The 18,599-nt window shown below is 38.7% G+C and overlaps 1 protein-coding gene across 2 annotated transcripts in view; it reads right to left on the bottom strand.

Moving 5' to 3' along the window:
- Positions 1-14,133: 14,133 nt before the first annotated feature.
- The window catches only part of LOC115217460 (exonuclease 1), a 34,518-nt gene continuing 30,052 nt past the window's right edge, over positions 14,134-18,599 (bottom strand). For both annotated transcript variants that reach the window (XM_029787165.2, XM_036507082.1), the window contains one exon: positions 14,134-14,365. In XM_029787165.2, coding sequence (XP_029643025.1) covers positions 14,344-14,365 — 22 coding nt within the window. In that variant the 3' untranslated portion in view covers positions 14,134-14,343. The remainder of the gene's footprint in view (positions 14,366-18,599) is intronic.

Raw genomic sequence — 18,599 nt, 5'->3', positions numbered from 1 at the left:
GATGTGTGTGTGTCATCAAGTGTTATGTAAATGTTATGTAAATATTTTGTTCTACTGGAAGAAGCACTCACGCGTTCCGAACTATCTTATCTTGAATGGCTTTGCAGATATTGCTTAAGACTTTTTTTTTTATTTATTCGTTCATCATGTTATTTATTTATTTATTTACTTGTTCTTTTATTTATGGAAGAAGCAGAAAAGACGCTGGAAACATATTCAAAGAGCAGCTTCTGGAAAATCGGACAATTATCAAAGACAGCAAAAATAAAAGTGAAGAAAAAAGGCTGAGCATAACTTGGTTTGATTACCGCTAAAATTCTGATAGCTTACCATATTCCTGGATGTTGAAAACAATCCGTATAAATAAAGTATATCCAGCACTAAACACGGTACATCAAGCATGTTATAACAAAAGAGAAAAACAAACAACCATATCGCTATAACACAGACGTTACAAACACCAAGTCTTGTTCCCATTTTAAGAGGAGTCTTCAGCCTCGATTGAAATGCATTCACAAATCTTCTGGATAAAACCAGCACGATTACAATGATTATAAGTGTTATACACAAACTATAGATTAGTTAAAACTAATTTACAGGGGACAACATGCAGCTGGGAGTCTATTAGATATTGGTTATGAATCCAGCAGAAATGGGATCTTTTCGGTTTGAACGGCAGTTTTTTCTAGCGGTGTCATATGAAATTGTCACCCATAATTATGACCCTAGTATCGATCTATTGCATTTCAATCTGTTTTAGGGTTAGGGTTAGAGTTAGGGTTAGTTAGGGTTAGGGTTAGGGTTAGAGGTGGGGGAAGGGTATCTTTATTTCTTCAGAAATACAAATAAACCCAATCTGTTTCTTAAACGAGGGACATTTTCATACGGCACAGAATGTTTTCACCTCAATAGACGTCATTGATTGGTTGAAATTGCAGAAATTGAAGAAAAATAACACCAAATATCTCACAAAGTATAGAATTTTCTCAATAAAGCCAAGAGAAAAAGACGTTTTATAAACACATTCTACCAGTATACGAAGTTTAAAAGTGTTTAGTTCGTGGAAATTATTTTTAAAAAACTGCCTGTCAAACCGAAAAGATCCCAGAAATGTAACAAATTAGTATGGGGATAAACGAACGAACTGTAATTAGTGAAAGAAGAGGTTAAGGCGGCCAACTGGCAGAATCGTTAGCACGTCGGGCAAAAATGCTCGGCGCCATTTTGTCCGTCTTCACGTTCCGAATTCAAATGTCACCAGGGCTGACATAGCCTTTTATCCCTTTCAGTGTCAATAAAATAAGTGCCAGTTCAGCACTGGGGTTGATGTAATCGACTTACCATATACCCCGAACTTGCTGGCCTTGTGCCAAAATTTGAAACCAATGTAAGGAGAGGTTGATTAAACCTGAAGTAAATATTGGACTGGAAAACCCTTTTGTATTAGAAAACGTCGAAGGCTGTTCATGGTAGTTGACCCAATATCTCCTGTAGACATTTACATGCTTTCATTTATAGCTTTATGTGCTTCGAGATTCACTCTTCCAAAAAGCAATTATTTCGCATTCTCTTGGAGTTTATAAATTCTTATGACGTCAACAACATACAACTCTTGCTGGTAAGAACAAAGTTTCCAGAACAGACAGAGAAATTCGAAGAATTGCTTTCGTCCAATGATAAAATACATGTCATATATACATGCAACCATTTATAGCTTTATGTGCTTCGAGATCCACTGTTCCCAAAAACTATATTTGCACATACATACATACATACATATTTACATTTTGCGAGGAATGATTTGAATAAAGTAGTGCTGAAGAAAGACTGTTTAATTAATGACGAACCGTCGAAACCACAAATACGAAAATAGGTACTAATACGAAAATTAAGCATAATGGGTCCTTCTCGCATAATGTACGTAACAACCAGAGACCCAAATTATGAAATATTTAGGTAAACTGTAAATCTTTAACATTTGCAAGAATTGTATTGATTCAAATTGTTTAAAGAAACAATTTCTTTTGCCTGGAATGTACGTTGAATTTTTTGAAGAGGATCCAAAACGTGTGACGTGCGTGACATCGCACAAAATGATATTTTTCTCCCGAAAATATAATTGCTGAATTTCTCCCGAGCAGCATAAAAAAGATTTATGGTGTTTATTTACCTTACCTTTGGAATTTCAAAACATGCTAATGAGTTTGCAGAGAAACGACACCTATGGTCACAATTCTTATTTACCTGGTGTGACGTGAGTGACAAAAATGGCCACGACCCTTTCAAGACAAATATTTTCTGTAGATCTGGAAGAAATTGTCCCAATATCGATATCTGGTCGAAAACGAACCATTTCAACGCACCTTCATTGGGCATTTAAAGCACTTTTTCTGGGTATTTTAAACTTTTTTAAAAATTTTCTTGGGTTTAACTCTTATGAGAATGGCCCTAATTTATGACTGTTTTTAGCTTAGTGGATATGGTTTGCCCTCATGACCGCAAGATGGTTTCGATTCGCGGACTGGATGGTGTGTTATGTTTCTTAAACAAAACAAGTCACTTCAAGTTGTTCCAGTCAATTAATTAATTAATTAATTAATTATTAATTGGTTTGTCAGTCTTTCGCAACATAACTGTAGCCTTCTCAATATCCACCTCTTTCTGCGTCTATCATTCGTCCATGTCATCACTTTATTGACGAAATAACCCTCATTTACATAATTTACATTTGACGAATATTTGTCCTCATCTTGTTTGTTGTTAACACAACGTTTCGGCTGATATACCCCCCCCCCAGCCTTCATCAAATGTCTGCGGGAAATTTCGAACCTGGGTCCTCATTCGTAAGGTATTTTTCCGATGTAATTGTTGTTGTTGTTGTTGCTACTATTATTATTATTATTATTATTATTATTATTATTATTATTCACATCACTGCCTGGAATCGAACTCGGAATTTTGGGGTTAGTAGCCCGCGCTTTTAACCACTATGCCATATGCCCGTGGGCATATGGTGTTTCGACTTGATTTGGTCTCCTCAGGGTCGAATATCCCGGACGTTCTGAATTAAACTGAAAATGCTTGTACCGATACAGAAATCGGTAAACAAAACATCTACGGATTTACATTATTTACATTTGACGGATATTTGTCCTCATCTTGTTTGTTGTTAACACAACGTTTCGGCTGATATACCCTCCAGCCTTCATCAGGTGTTCTGGGGGAACCACTACGCCATGTGACCACGGGCATATGGCGTAGTGGTTCCCCAAGAGCGAGTGCTACTAACCCCAAGATTCCGAGGTCGATTCCAGGCAGTGATCTGAATAATAATAATAATAATAATAATAATAATAATAATAATAATAATAATAATAATAATAATAATAATAATAACAACAACAATAATGATAATGATGATGATGATGATGATGATAACATCGAAATATACCTTAGGAATGAGAACCCAGGTTTGAAATTTCCCCAAGACACCTGATGAAGACTGGAGGGTATATCAGCCGAAACGTTGTGTTAACAACAAACAAGATGAAGACAAATATACGTCAAATGTAAATAATGTAAATAATTCCTCATCTCTTAAAAATAGAACTTTATTTACAGATTTGTGGGAATGCTTGCCAGGTTAGATCTAAATATATATATCTATATATATAAAACTGTAGTTGTGTGAGTGTCTGTCCCCTTCGATTTAGATTCCTAACTACTCCCACATTTTGCGGTGCAGTTTAACCAAATTCGCGTATCTTATAGTCGTGATTCATATCGAGCCCGTCTGAGTATTAGCGCGCGTCTACGATGAGTCTACGATTTTAAAAATAATTTAACATCATTTTTTTATTCCATTTTAATGCATAATTGTTCGTGTGTCGATGGCGGCAGAGTTGGCGTCCATGGTCACACCTGCACCTGTTTGCTTCTCCCCCTTCTTCCCTCCCTCGTGAAGCTGTGGCGAAGGGAATGTAAAGAAATCAACGTCGTAAAGCGTTGTCAAGGAGACCAGCGTTCTTTTAGAACAACGACTTCATGGCTTGAAGACACCAAAACAGAAATGGCTAAGAAAGCCCGCATTGGCATCTATAAGGGAAGTAACTCTAAAAATGCTTATATAGTTATTTCCCTTACAAACCCAAGCAACGCCGGGCGATACTGCTAGTATATATATATATATATCTATATATATATATATATATAGATATATATATATATATATATATATATAGATAGATAGATATAGATAGATAGATAGATAGATAGATAGATAGATAGATAGATACTTATGCATTTCAAAGAATCTTAGATTGTATAGAAACGAGGAGTGTCACGAGCCGTAATTTTTCAACCCGTGTCATTCCACATTTGTGTATACATTATATTAAAAACACCGGGATTTTTAATCTAAGGTTTTTTCAATGCGTATATTAAAATAACATTAACTGTTTCAACATGATTTCACATCACATCAAGAATCTTGCGAAACAAATGCAATAACAAAATTTTAAAATATAATTCCTGTTCTTGATTAATTTATGTTTCAGAAAATTCATAAAACACATGGAGATGGAAAGAGTGGTAAGCAAAAAAAAAAAAAAAAAAAAAAAAAAAAACCAAGAGCCATTTTAATCTACAAGGGAAATAGTCAAATAACATGGATCACAATAGAAGTCAAAAAAGGGTGTCTCTAAGGTTTCTCAGCTTACTAGAAATAGCAACCAAATTTCCTTCAATTTATGTTATATTCCCACAGTATGGAAGCACTCCGTCGGTTTCGACGACGAGGGTTCCGGTTGATCGGAATCAACGGAACAGCCTGCTCGTGAAATTAACGTGTAAGTGGCTGAGCACTCCACAGACACGTGTACCCTTAACGTAGTTCTCGGGGATATTCAGCGTGACACAGAGAGTGACAAGTCCGGCCCTTTGAAATACAGGTACAACAGAAACAGGAAGTAAGAGTGAGAGAAAGTTGTGGTGAAAGAGTACAGCAGGAATCACCACCATCCCCTGCCGGAGCCTCGTGGAGCTTTAGGTGTTTTCGCTCAATAAACACTCACAACGCCCGGTCTGGGAATCGAAACCGCGATCCTATGACCGCGAGTCCGCTGCCCTAACCACTGGGCCATTGCGCCTCTACTTCCCACCGTATAAGGAACGAAGGACTGGATAATGTAGTCGTAATTACATTATGTCTTGAAAATAGTTGAAATGGCCTCGCCTGAAGCGTATTTGATCATTGACCTCTGGTTTGCAGTTGACCTGGGTGATATTGGGTTGTCCGGAAAGTTCGTGCCGATTTTTAAAGGGAAGAAAGAGGTCAATAAATACTTGCCATTACATTTTTAATCAACCAAATATGAACCATTTTCTTGCACAATGCATCTCCATCTTTCCTTTAACTTGAAAATACCCATTTCCCAGAATCGAGGTGGTTTCATGGCAAAGAATTCATCGAGGTATCTTTTTACGTCATCCAAGGAATTGAAATTTCTACCATTAAGACTATTCTGCAGAGACCTGAATAAATGGAAATCCGAAGGAGCAATATCTGGTGAATATGGAGGGCGGCGTAACACATCCCAGCCGAGCTACAGCAATTTTTGTCTGGTTCCCAAAGATTCAAGTGCCGAAAATGAACTTTCTTATCTTCTATTTTAAAGGGTTACAGAATTAACACAGGTTATAGAAACATAAACCTTCTTCCACGAAAAGATAGCTTAAACTGTGCTCTAAATGGAGGTGTAGTCAAATCCTATTTTATGGACTCAACCATGTTCTAAAATAAGTCGAAAGGTAAGCTACTATAAATCGGCAAGAACTTTCCGAACAACCCAATCTATAACAACGTATTTGCTGTGTACTGTAATCATTTTAATATTAAATAACACAAAGTCGGTGAGCTGGCAGAATCGTTAGCACGCCGGACAAAACGCTCAGCGGCCTTTAATCCGCCTTTATGTTCTCCATCACCAATATTGCAACCTTCATAACATGCACCAACACATTATATATAAAGGATAAAGATCCTTTTCCCTGGTCATATAGGCTCATAAGGCCGGTTTCATGAGGCGTATATATTTCTCACCTGGATAGGACGCTAGACCGTCGCAGGGTTATTCATTTTCGCTAGTTGAGTGAACAGAAGCATCGTGAAATGAAGTGTCTGGCTCAAGAACAAAATGCATCCACCCGGCCTAGGAATCGAAACCACGATGGTAACGGCGATGAAGGTGGTAGAGGCTCTCCGTCGTTCGATGACGAAGATTCTGTTGTTCGATCAACTGAATTACCTGACCACGGATTAATGTGTGAGTGGCAGAGTATTCCGCAGATTAAGGTACCTGTTTCTTTACTACCCACAAGGGGCTAAACACAGAGAGGACAAACAAGGACAGACAAACGGATTAAGTCAATTATATCGACCCCAGTGCGTATCTGGTACTTATTTAATCGACCCCGAAAGGATGAAAGGCAAAGTCGACCTCGGTGGAATTTGAACTCAGAACGCAACGGCAGACGAAATACCTATTTCTTTACTACCCACAAGGTGCTAAACACAGAGAGGACAAACAAGGACAGACAAACGGATTAAGTCGATTATATCGATCCCAGTGCGTAACTTGTACTTAATTTAATCGACCCCGAAAGGATGAAAGGCAAAGTTGACCTCGGCGGAATTTGAACTCAGAACATAACGGCAGACGAAATACGGCTACGCATTTCGCCCGGCGTTCTAACGTTTCTGCCAGCCTTCAATGTACCTTTAACGTAACTCTCTGGAAGTGTCAGCTTGACACAGTCTCTGACAAAGTTGTATCGTGGAGTCCAACGCCCTTAACCACTGAGCCACGCGACTCTACGACACGCCGTACGATGTGTCTGCTGTTATCGTGCGTTTGTGATATTCTTTCGAAGAAATGAGTGAAACCATTTCGAAACAAAAAAATCCAGACACAAATATTATTATGGAGTCTATCCAATTGACTATCATGGCCGATGCTGTCGAAAAGCAAAAAATCGAAATTTATCAATAGAAAACAACTACAACGTGCGTGTGTGTGTGTGTGTGTGTGTGTGTGTGTGTGTGTGTGTGTGTGTGTGTGTGTGTGTGTGTGTTCTAGTTTTATCGATGGAGAGCCGTTGAGCCTATCAAGAAGTTTCAGAAAAGTGTGTTTTCGGCGCTGTGGTGATTGCTTGTAAGCGAATTGATTATTAACATGCAGATCAATCATTTAGAACTGCCTTTGCAACATCAAGAGCTAAAGAGCATACGAAAAATTGAACTTTCTCAAGAGGCCTTCTGACATATGTATATATATATATGTATGTATGTATGTATGTATGTATGTATGTATGTATGTATGTATGTATGTATAGATAGATAGATAGATAGATAGATAGATAGATAGATAGATAGATAGATAGATAGATAGATAGATACGTACATACATACATACATATACATATATATACACATGTATATATATATATATTATATATATATGCATTTATATATATATACTTGTATATATACATTTATATACTTATATATATACATTTTTATTTATATATATATATATATACATATATATACATTTATATATATATATACATACATTTATAAAAATATATATACATATATATACATTTATAAATATATATATATTTATATACATATATAAATACATATAATATATATATGTATGAATACGTATATATATATGTGTGAATACACGCATACACACACATACATACAGATAGATAGATAGATAGATAGATAGATAGATAGATAGATAGATAGATAGATAGATAGATAGACAGACAGACATGTGTATATATGTGTGTGCATATGTATATGTACGTATGTATGTATGAATGTAGATACATATATGTGTGTGTACATATATGTGTGTGTACGTGTATATGTATGTGTGTATGTATGCATGCATTATATGTATGTATGTATGCATATACGTACGACCGTACGTATGTATATGCCTATATGTCTCTATAGTCGGATGGAATGAAAAATACATATCGTGATATCTTGTAGCGTCTTTGAGTTGCAACGAAAACGTGAATGGCGCCAATCGCGGTGAGATTTTTATGTGAACGAATTAGATATTTATCGCAGTGTCTCCGTTTTTAAATCAAATTTATTGTATAAAAATATATTACTTTCAAGAAGAAAATGTTTGCAAATGAAGTTTGATTGGAGACGTACATATTTGCCAAGTGTTTTGTAAGTTTTCAGTGTCGAGTTCAAAATCTGAAAAAACTATGTCGTCGTTGAAACGATCCCCTCTCTTCTTCTTCTTCATTTAAAAAACAGAAAACAGTGTAAGAGAGATAAGAAATTGCTTGAAAACTTTACAAATTTAAAATTCCAACTCGCAAGAGTAATAGATTGATAATTTTCTTCCATTTCTTTTTGCTAAAAGTTTCGTCAAAAAGTGTATTTAGGAAACTGTCTCAAAATGTCGTGTTTTGATGAGAATACCTTCGTATTTCATTTATTTACTAGCAGTATCGCCCGGCGTTGCTCGGGTTTGTTTCGACCCTTTAGAATTGGAATCTTTGAAAAGTAAAAATTTTGCATAATGTAGCTTGTTATTCTCTTTAAGTGAACATTTTTCTGATTGAAATACACCGAAAAATGGCGACACTGCAATCAAAAAATCGTAAAAAAATAAGGATTTTCATAGAAAAAAAGCACCATTTTGATGTAAATAATTTTTGGTGTTAACATGGTTCGATTTGAATTTTATCTTCTACGGAAGGAAGAGCAAGCCTTCTTCTATCATACTCTCAATTTTGGTCAACTTGTGCCACAGGGTCTCGGAGGCGATAGTGTTAGTTGAAGGCTACCAAACCTGCCATACACACAGACAACTTCAGCTTTATATAGAGAGAGATTTATTCTGCTTACGTCTTGATTTTGAGAAGATATAAGCATCATCGTCATCGCCCACTTTTGCGTGCTTGCATGGGTCAGACGGAATTTGTTGAGACACCAATCCTCATCCGTTTCCAAGCGAAGTGATATTTTCCCATGGCTAGACATGTTTTCCGCAGATGACTAGAAACGAACACCATCGACCAGCTTGTATGACAGAAATGCCAAGGTAGGGTACACATGCACACACACACACACACACCGATACGTATACATGCATCTTTGTGTGTGTGTGTGTGTGTTCGCCAAATTTGTTTGTTCCTTGTCGAGCCCAGCCTGGCTCATAAGGGCCGGTTTCCCGGTTTCCTTGGCGTATAGGTTCTCCACCTGAACGGGACGCCGGTCCGTCGCAGGTGAGCTGCAAGATGCAAGAGGAAAGAGTGAGAGAGAGAGTTGTGATGAAAGAGTCAGCAGAAGTTTGCCATTACCTTCTGCCGGAGCCGCGTGGAGCTTAGGTATTTCGCTCATTAACACACACATCGCCCGGTCTGAGATTCGAACCGGCGATCCCTCGACCGCGAGTCCGCTGCTCTAACCACTAGGCCATGTGCCTCCACACTCCATTGAATGGACGTATAGAAACGTGGTCAGAAAATCTTTCTAATTTTCCCTTTCCACAAACTATAATGACACAAGTGAGGTTGGAAGAAAGATAAAAGAAAAACGTTTCATTAAAATGTCCAAAACCTGTTCTGAACGAAAATAACAAAAATAATATAACAACCGGTTAATGATGTGGATTGATCGAACTTTACTCTTTACTCTTTTACTTGTTTCAGTCATTTGACTGCGGCCATGCTGGAGCACCGCCTTTAGTCGAGCAACTCGACCCCGGGACTTTTTCTTTGTAAGCCCAGTACTTATTCTATCGGTCTCTTTTGCCGAACCGCTAAGTGACGGGGACATAAACACACCAGCATCGGTTGTCAAGCAATGCTAGTGGTACAAACACAGACACAGACACACAAACACATACACTTATATATATATACATATATACGACAGGCTTCTTTCAGTTTCCGTCTACCAAATCCACTCACAAGGCATTGGTCGGCCTGGGGCTATAGCAGAAGACACTTGCCCAAGATGCCACGCAGTGGGACTGAACCCAGAACCATGTGGTTGGTTAGAAAGCTACTTACCACACAGCCACTCCTTTCTGAACATTACAAAAAAATTTTTTAATGTTTAACACACTCCAATGTCGAAAAAAAAAATTGTTTAAAATACGATTAAAAAAACGTGAAAACCAGACCATGTTGTAACTTTATTCAACACATTTGCGCAATTTTAGGAATATGCGTGTGTGTGTGTGTGTGTGTGTGTGGTGTGTGTGTGTGTGTGTAAAGACGTATGAAATGCCGCTAAGTATTTTGCCCGGCGTTTTAACGATTCTTATTTGTTTACTACCCACAAGGGGCTAAACACAGAGAGGACAAACAAGGACAGACAAACGGATTAAGTCGATTACATCGACCCCAGTGCGTAACTGGTACTTAATTTATCGACCCCGAAAGGATGAAAGGCAAAGTTGACCTCGGCGGAATTTGAACTCAGAACGTAGCGGCAGACGAAATACGGCTACGCATTTCGCCCGGCGTGCTAACGTTTCTTATTTCTTTACTGCCCACAAGGGGCTAAACACAGAGAGGACAAACAAGGACAGACAAACGTATAAAGTCGATTACATCGACCCCAGTGCGTAACTGGTACTTAATTTATCGACCCCGAAAGGATGAAAGGCAAAGTCGACCTCGGCGGAATTTGAACTCAGAACGTAGCGGCAGACGAAATACGGCTACGCATTTCGTCCGGTGTGCTAACGTTTCTGCCAGTTCGCCGCCTTTATGATGTCTCATATTGTAAATGGTTTTTCACGGTTGAGTAACTTTGGCTAATGAATTTTGCTTTTGGACAAGAGTGGGAGTTTAAAAGCTTCTTTAATTTTCGTAATAATGTTTTAAGGTGTGTTTGTGTGATCGGCGGAGACAATTTCTCGCGTCTGCGAATATCAGTTTCCTCCCGATCGAGCGCTTCTGCTTATCTCTATCTTGAAACTGGTTGGAACCAAGATGACAAGGAAGAAATGGTGGAGTGCGTGGTCATTGCTGCACCTTGTGCTTTTGCCTTTTACCATTGGCTTGTTTCACTCATTGGACTGTGGCCATGCAGGAGCACCCCTCCCCCCCTTGAAGGATTTTAATCGAACAAATCGATCCCTGGACCATTTTTTAAAAAATTCTGGTACCTATGTTACCGGAATTTTTAGTCGGACCGCTATGTTACAGGAACGTCAACAAACCAACAACGGTTGTCAAAGTGTAAGTGGAGACAAGCAAGCACAAAGATACACAAAGGTATATATATATATATATATATATACATGCATATATATATACATGCATAATATATACATGCATATATATATACATGCATACATATATACATGCATACATATATATATATACATACTATATATATACATACATACATATATTATATATACATACATATATATATATATACATACATATATAATACATACATATATATATTACATACATACATACATAATATATATACATACATACATATACATACATACATACATACATATATATATACATACATACATACATACACATACATACATACATATATATATATATATACATACATATATATACATACATATATATATACACATACATACATACACATACATACATACATATACATACATACATATATACATACATACATAATATATATACATACATACATATATATACATACATACATATATAAACATATATATATATATATATATAAGCACACATACATATAAATACATATACACACACACGACGTGTCTCCACAGTATTCACGAACCAAATTCCCTCACAAGGCATTGGTCGGCCCGGGGGTCTGCCAGAAGACACGTTCACACGGTGCCGCACAGTGGGACTGAACCCGAAACTGCGTGGTTGCAAAGCGAACCTCTTCACCACACAGCCATGCCTGAGGTCTGTCAATGATTTTCTTCATCCTTCTTCTTTCTTTCTGTCAACTTTAAAAAGCTCAATTCTGATGGTTGATGGAAGGATACCGTTCGGAATGGCCCTGGGTTTCAGTGTCTTAAATTCCGACCATTTTGCGGAGTTACTTTAGCTGGTCTTTATAACAGAAGGGAAAAAGTGCGTAGCTTAATGGCTAGGGGCGCTCAGCCCACGTTCGTAAGGTCGTGAGTTCAACTCCCGGCGGCGAGTTGTTCTCCTTCGGCAAGTCACTTTATTTCACGTTGCTCCAGTTCACTCAGCTGCAATTCAAAAGGGCCAGCCTTGTCCCGTTCTGTATCACACGTTCTGTATCTCCCCCCTGAGATCTACGTTAAGGGTACAACGTGTCTGTGGAGTGCTCAACCACCTGGACTTCAATTTCACGAACAGGCTGTTCCGTTGGTCGGATCAAAGAAAACACACGTCATCGTAACCGCCGGAGAGCTGAGGTAACAATGCAGAGGATAACCTTGGAGCCGTTTCCCCTAATTTACTGAAGCAGATTTCACGAGGCAATATCTTTTTGTTTTTTAATCCTAACCACATCTAACCATCTGATGTTTCATGGCTGATTCTATATTTCAACTGTTGGCTTTTTCTATAACATCATTCTTAGTTGTGTATTTCTCTCATTTGATCTCAAAGATACTGTAGAGCTTTTCTTTAAAGAAACACTCCAGCTTTTTGATGCCCCCCGACGACAAAGTGTCCATGTTTCGCAACCGTAAAATAACGGGGTCTTTATTCACTCCACACACACAGCCGTTCAAGAATTTGGACCTGGGGAGATCTCCATTTCCAGCGACTTCGAGGGCCACCTCCCAGTGGTGTCGGGCGTCAACGAAGAGCCCTCGACTACCACAAGGCGACCAAAGTTTTTTTTTTCCAAGGTCTGGGGTCTCACGCCCCTAAGCCCTAGACCATCACCTAATCACCCTTACCCATCTTGTTGCTTAACAACAACAACACACACACAAATTTTGATACCAGAAACTAAAGCGAGGGAATCAATTTATTACATTGACCCCAGTGTTTCACTGGTACTTTATTTTATCGACTCCAAAAGCATGAAAAGGCGAAGTCGACCTAGACGGAATTTGAACTCAGAACGTAAAACCGAAAGAAAATGCCGCTAAACATTTTGTTCGGCGTCGCACGCACACAATCACACACATGCATACATACACATCATCGCAAACCAAGGCACATACACACACATTTAGTCACAAATAAATGCACCTAAATACGTGTCTGTGGAGTGCCCAACCAACTGGACTTTAATTTCACGATATTATTATTATTATTATTATCATTATTATACCTTAGGAATGAGAACCCAGGTTCGAAATTTCCCCCCAAGATACCTGATGAAGGCTGGAGGGTATATCAGCCGAAACATTGTTAATAACAAACAAGATGAGGACAAATACCCGTCAAATGTAAATAATTCCTCATCTCTTAAATATAGAACTGTATTATCAAAACGTAGAGTCGGCAGAAATGCCGCTATTTGGCCTGACGCACTAATGATTCTGTCAGATCGCTTTCTTCATCATCATCATCATCATCATCGTTTAATGTCCGTTGAATGCTGGCATGGGTTGGACGGTTTGACTGAGGTCTGGAGAGCCAGCGGCTCCAGTCTTTCTATAGCTGGATGCCCTTCTAAAACGCTAACCACGCCGAGAGTGTAGTGGGTGCTTTTTACGTGCTACCGGCACGGGAGCCAGGCGAGGCAGGTCAGACATCGGCCACGTTCAGTTGGTGCTTTTTACGTGCCACCGGCACAAGAGCAAGTCAGTGTGTACTGGCATCGGTTATGTTCGGTTGGTGCTTTTTACGTGCCACCAGCACAGGAGTCAGTCTGAGGATACTGGCATCAGCCACGTTCGGTTGGTGTGTTTGTATTTGTGTCTGTTTGTCTCACTACCATCCGGTGTTGGTGTGTTTACACCCCCGTGACTTAACGGTTCAGCAAAAGAGACCGACAGAATAAGTACTAGGCTCACAAAGAACAAGTACCGGGGTCGATTTGTTTGACTAAAGGTGGTGCTCCAGCATGGCCACAGTCAAATGACTGAAACAAGTAAAAGGATAAAAGAATAAATTTATATGAACATTTAATTTTATTTATAATTAAAATTATCAAAATTTATTTATTTACAATAAAAATCAGTTTCAGTAATTCCATGGAAACATATAAAAATGCCAAAAGATATTACTGTGGTTCCAATTTCATAAAATTTACAAATGTTCGTGTTGTTTGGAACTTCTGAAGAATTTCAAGAGTCATAACGAGCCCTTCAGGAATTTCTACGCCACACAAGATTTGGATCTGTATCAAAAAAAAAAAATCAAACCATTGATTAGAATTAGAATTTCACAAAAGGAATTTTTTAAAAAAAATGAAAACTTTGATGAAAATCTTCATAAGCATTATCACCATCATTTTAACATCCACTTTCCCAATGCTTGCATGGGTCGGCAGAGTTTATTTGTGGTAGACTTTCTACACTTGGATGCCATTCCTGTTTCTTCCAGACCAGACATGTTTTCACAGAAGGATGGAAATGAACAAAGCCACTTGTACAAAAGTGACACTTGTCAATAACTGTTACATGATGTCAAGACAAGGAGACAGTAACACCCAGAAACACACACACACACACACACACATACATCTATTATATAAAATCCGTTCTGTCTGTTTCTGTGTGTGTCTTCTAGGATCTTGGGCATCCTCCATCCGATTGCACTCAAATTTGATATGTAGATACCGACAGTATCAGGGCGTGTATAAGTCTTGAAAAAATTACAAAACTCGATCCCAGGTGAGAATGCGATCGATAAAGCCGCGGGAACGTGCATTTGTAAAATCGTTTTTCTTGGAATAGAAAAAAGTCTATCTTTATTTCTTCTTTTGCTGGTGTCTCAAATTTAGGTTAAATCAGTGTTTCTCAAAGGGTTAGGGTTAGGGTTAGGCCTATGGGACGGTTGGACAAGTTGTTTTGAGAAAATTTGGTTTAAATGTTTGACAACTCAGCACCGTCCATTGGATGGGGGGCGTTTTGCTCGTATATATATATATATACTCTTTTACTTGTTTCAGTCATTTGACTGCGGCCATGCTGAAGCACCGCCTTTAATCGAGCAACTCGAGCCAGGGACTTATTCATTTGTAAGCCCAGTACTTATTCTATCGGTCTCTTTTGCCGAACCGCTAAGTAACGGGGACATAAACACACCAGCATCGGTTGTCAAGCAATGCTAGGGGGACAAACACAGACACACAAACACATACACACACATATACATATATACGACAGGCTTCTTTCAGTTTCCGTCTACCAAATCCACTCACAAGACTTTGGTCGGCCCGAGGCTATAGTAAAAGACACTTGCTCAAGGTCCCACGCAGTGGGACTGAACCCGGAACCATGTGGTTGGTAAGCAAGCTACTTACCACACAGCCACTCCTATATATATATATATATATATTTATATATAGGCGAAATTTATAGAAAAACAAAAGACGATGACAGGTGTATGAACAAGAAGTAGGTGTATTAGTTTGACGCTCGGGAAAATGAAAAAGTTTCGAGCCTACGCATTTCAAAAGAAAATAAGAGAAAATAAACAAAGAATGAAAAAAAAAAAAAAAACTGTAGATTTAGCAGTCAAGCTAAATACACACACACACACAGACACAAACACAATAGGCTTGTTTCAGTTTTCATTGACCAAATCCATTCACAAGGCTTTGGTCATCTCAGGGCTGTAGCTATAGCCAGAGAGACTTGCCCAAGCTTCCATGCAGTGAGCAATGATAGGATGATGATATTCGCTACCTACACCTAATCCACTTTCAACCAACAGACAGGAGCAGGACTTGGTTTTTGCTAAACACACTGAGGCGAGCTGAGAGATAAAGCAACATTATAAAGCAAAATAGCCACAGCAAGGTCTGAACTCCTGGTCATACAGCTGGTAGTTCAGCATCTTAATATGGCTGTGTTCACTTCCGAACCATGTAGCTGCAGGTTCAATTCCACCCCATGGCACCTTGGCCAAGTGTCTTCTACTATAGCCCCAGGATGACCAAAGTGGATTCGGTAGATGGAATGGATGGAAACTGAAAGAAGGTTGTCATGTACTTATATATATCATCATAATTGTTTAACGTCCGCTTTCCATGCTAGCATGGGTTGGACGGTTCAACTGGGGTCTGGGAAGCCAGTAGGCTGCGCCAGGCTCCAGTCTGATCTGGCAGTGCTTCTACAGCTGGATGCCCTTCCTAACGCCAACCACTCCAAGAGTGTAGTGGGTGCTTTTTGCGTGCCTCCTGCACAGGTGCCAGACGAGGCTAGCAAACGGCCATGATGAGATGGTGCTTTTTACGTGCCACCAGCACGGGGACCAGACGAAGCTGGCAACGGCACGGTTGGATGGTGCTTTTTATGTGCCACCGGCACGGAGGCCAGTCGGGGCGGCGCTGGCTACGGCCACGTTCGGATGGTTCTCTTAGGTGCCACCTGGCACTGGTATCACAGCTACAAATTCCATTGATGTTGATAGATTACGATTTTGATTTTATTTAATCAGCAAAAGTTTCAGACATTGAAAACACTGACCAGTGTTGTCTTAAATCTTTCAAAGTTTATTATTGACAAGCACCATAAAAGATGAGAGCTTGTAAATCAGGGGTACAAACGATCTTCAAGAAAGTATGTACGTCATACAATTTTGGGATCTTTTCCTTTTGACTTACAGATTTAAAAAATAATTTTTTGTAACTAAACACTTTCAAAGTTCGGACACTGGTAGAATGTGTCATATAAAACATCTTTTACTCGGAGCATTTTGGAGAAAAACTTATATTTACGAAGATATTTCACCTTAAATTTCTCATATTTTGGTAATTTCAACCAATCAATGACGTGTATTCAGCTGAATAAAATTACTGCTGTTGTTTGTCAACAACTATCGGTGGTGTATTTTTCGTTTGTCACTGTTATTTATGACATCGTTCGTGCGTTTGTACTAGTTTTAAGGTCTTAGGGTTAGGGTTGTCATAGATAAGTGACAAACGAAATACACACCACCGGAAGTTCTTGTTAACAAACAGCAGTAATTTTATTCAGCTGAATACACGTCATTGATTGGTTGAAATTACCGAAATACGAGAAATTTAATGTGAAATATCTTCGTAAATATAAGTTTTTCTCAAAAACGCTAAGAGTAAAACACGTTTTATGTGACACATTCTACCAGTGTCCGAAGTTTGAAAGTGCTTAGTTAACAAAAATTATATATTAAATCTTTAGGCCAAAAGGTAAAAATCTCAATTTTGCTGGGAAGTAAATAATAGAGACGAACTGATGGGAATGAGGAAATAGAAGCAGAAATGTCAGCAAGAAAAATCATTCGTTCACCGTTTAATTTCCTCGCTAAATAGATTTGAAAGTTAAGAATGAAACAAGAAAGTCGTTCTGAAATAGCGAAACATGAAGAAAAATACGGTCGAGGGGAGATAACTCTGGTGTAACCAAATTATAACGATTTTGAAAGCTTTCTGATAACAAACAAAATATAGCAATTTGATTTAATGAGCAAATTAATAAAAATTATAAGAATGACGAAGAGGGTGGGAATTCCTAGGGATGCATGCTGCTTGAAGTCTTAGTAGTTAAGTGGACGCTAGCATAATCGATGTTATAATAAATTTTAATCAATTACAATTACAACCTTAACAATGAAAGCAATCAATGATTGTTCTTCATTAAAGACAGTTCTAATTAAAAATATCTTCCTTCAGTACATTATATTAGCAACCAGTTTATTCATCATCATCATCATAATGATAATAGTTACTGTTTTGACGTCTATATTTCCATGCTTTCATGAGTCAGACGAAATTTCATAGAGGCAGAACTTTCTACAGCCAGATGCAATTCCTGACACTAATCCTCACCTGTTTCCTATCAAGGTTTCCTGAAAGCATTCCTGAGCAGTTCACAGTTCCGTTGATCGGATCAACTGGAACCCTCATCACCATAACCAACGGAGTACCATGTTCATGAAAGAAATCCATGATTAATTCAAAACAATATGAATAGATAAGTGAAACATGGACTGTGACTGCAGAGGACATGCGTAGGCTTGAAAGAAATGAAGCTAGCATGATCCGCTGGATGTGTAATGTCTGTGTGCACACACGACAGAGTGTGAGCGCCCTGAGAGAAATGCTGGACATAAGAAGCATCAGATGTGGTGTGCAAGAGAGACGTTTGCACTGGTATGGTCATGTAATGCAGATGGGTGAGGAGAGATGTGTGAAGAAGTGCCACTCCCAAACAGTTGAAGGTATCCGAGGGAGAGGTAGACCCAGGAAGATATGGGATGAGGTGGTCAAGCATGACCTTTGAACATTGGGCCTCACAGAGGCAATGACGAAAGACCAAGATCTCTGGAGATATGCTGTGACCGCAAAGACCTGACAAATGACGTGAGTTCATGGCTGTTTCCTGCACCAGTTTCGCATAGCCCCAGTCCATCCAAAGTACCTTGGA

This window comes from Octopus sinensis, linkage group LG11 (assembly GCF_006345805.1).
Source record: "Octopus sinensis linkage group LG11, ASM634580v1, whole genome shotgun sequence".
Classification (NCBI taxonomy): domain Eukaryota; kingdom Metazoa; phylum Mollusca; class Cephalopoda; order Octopoda; family Octopodidae; genus Octopus; species Octopus sinensis.
The sequence above is the reverse complement of the archived record's forward strand: the minus strand, read 5'-3'. Positions and strand labels throughout refer to the sequence as shown.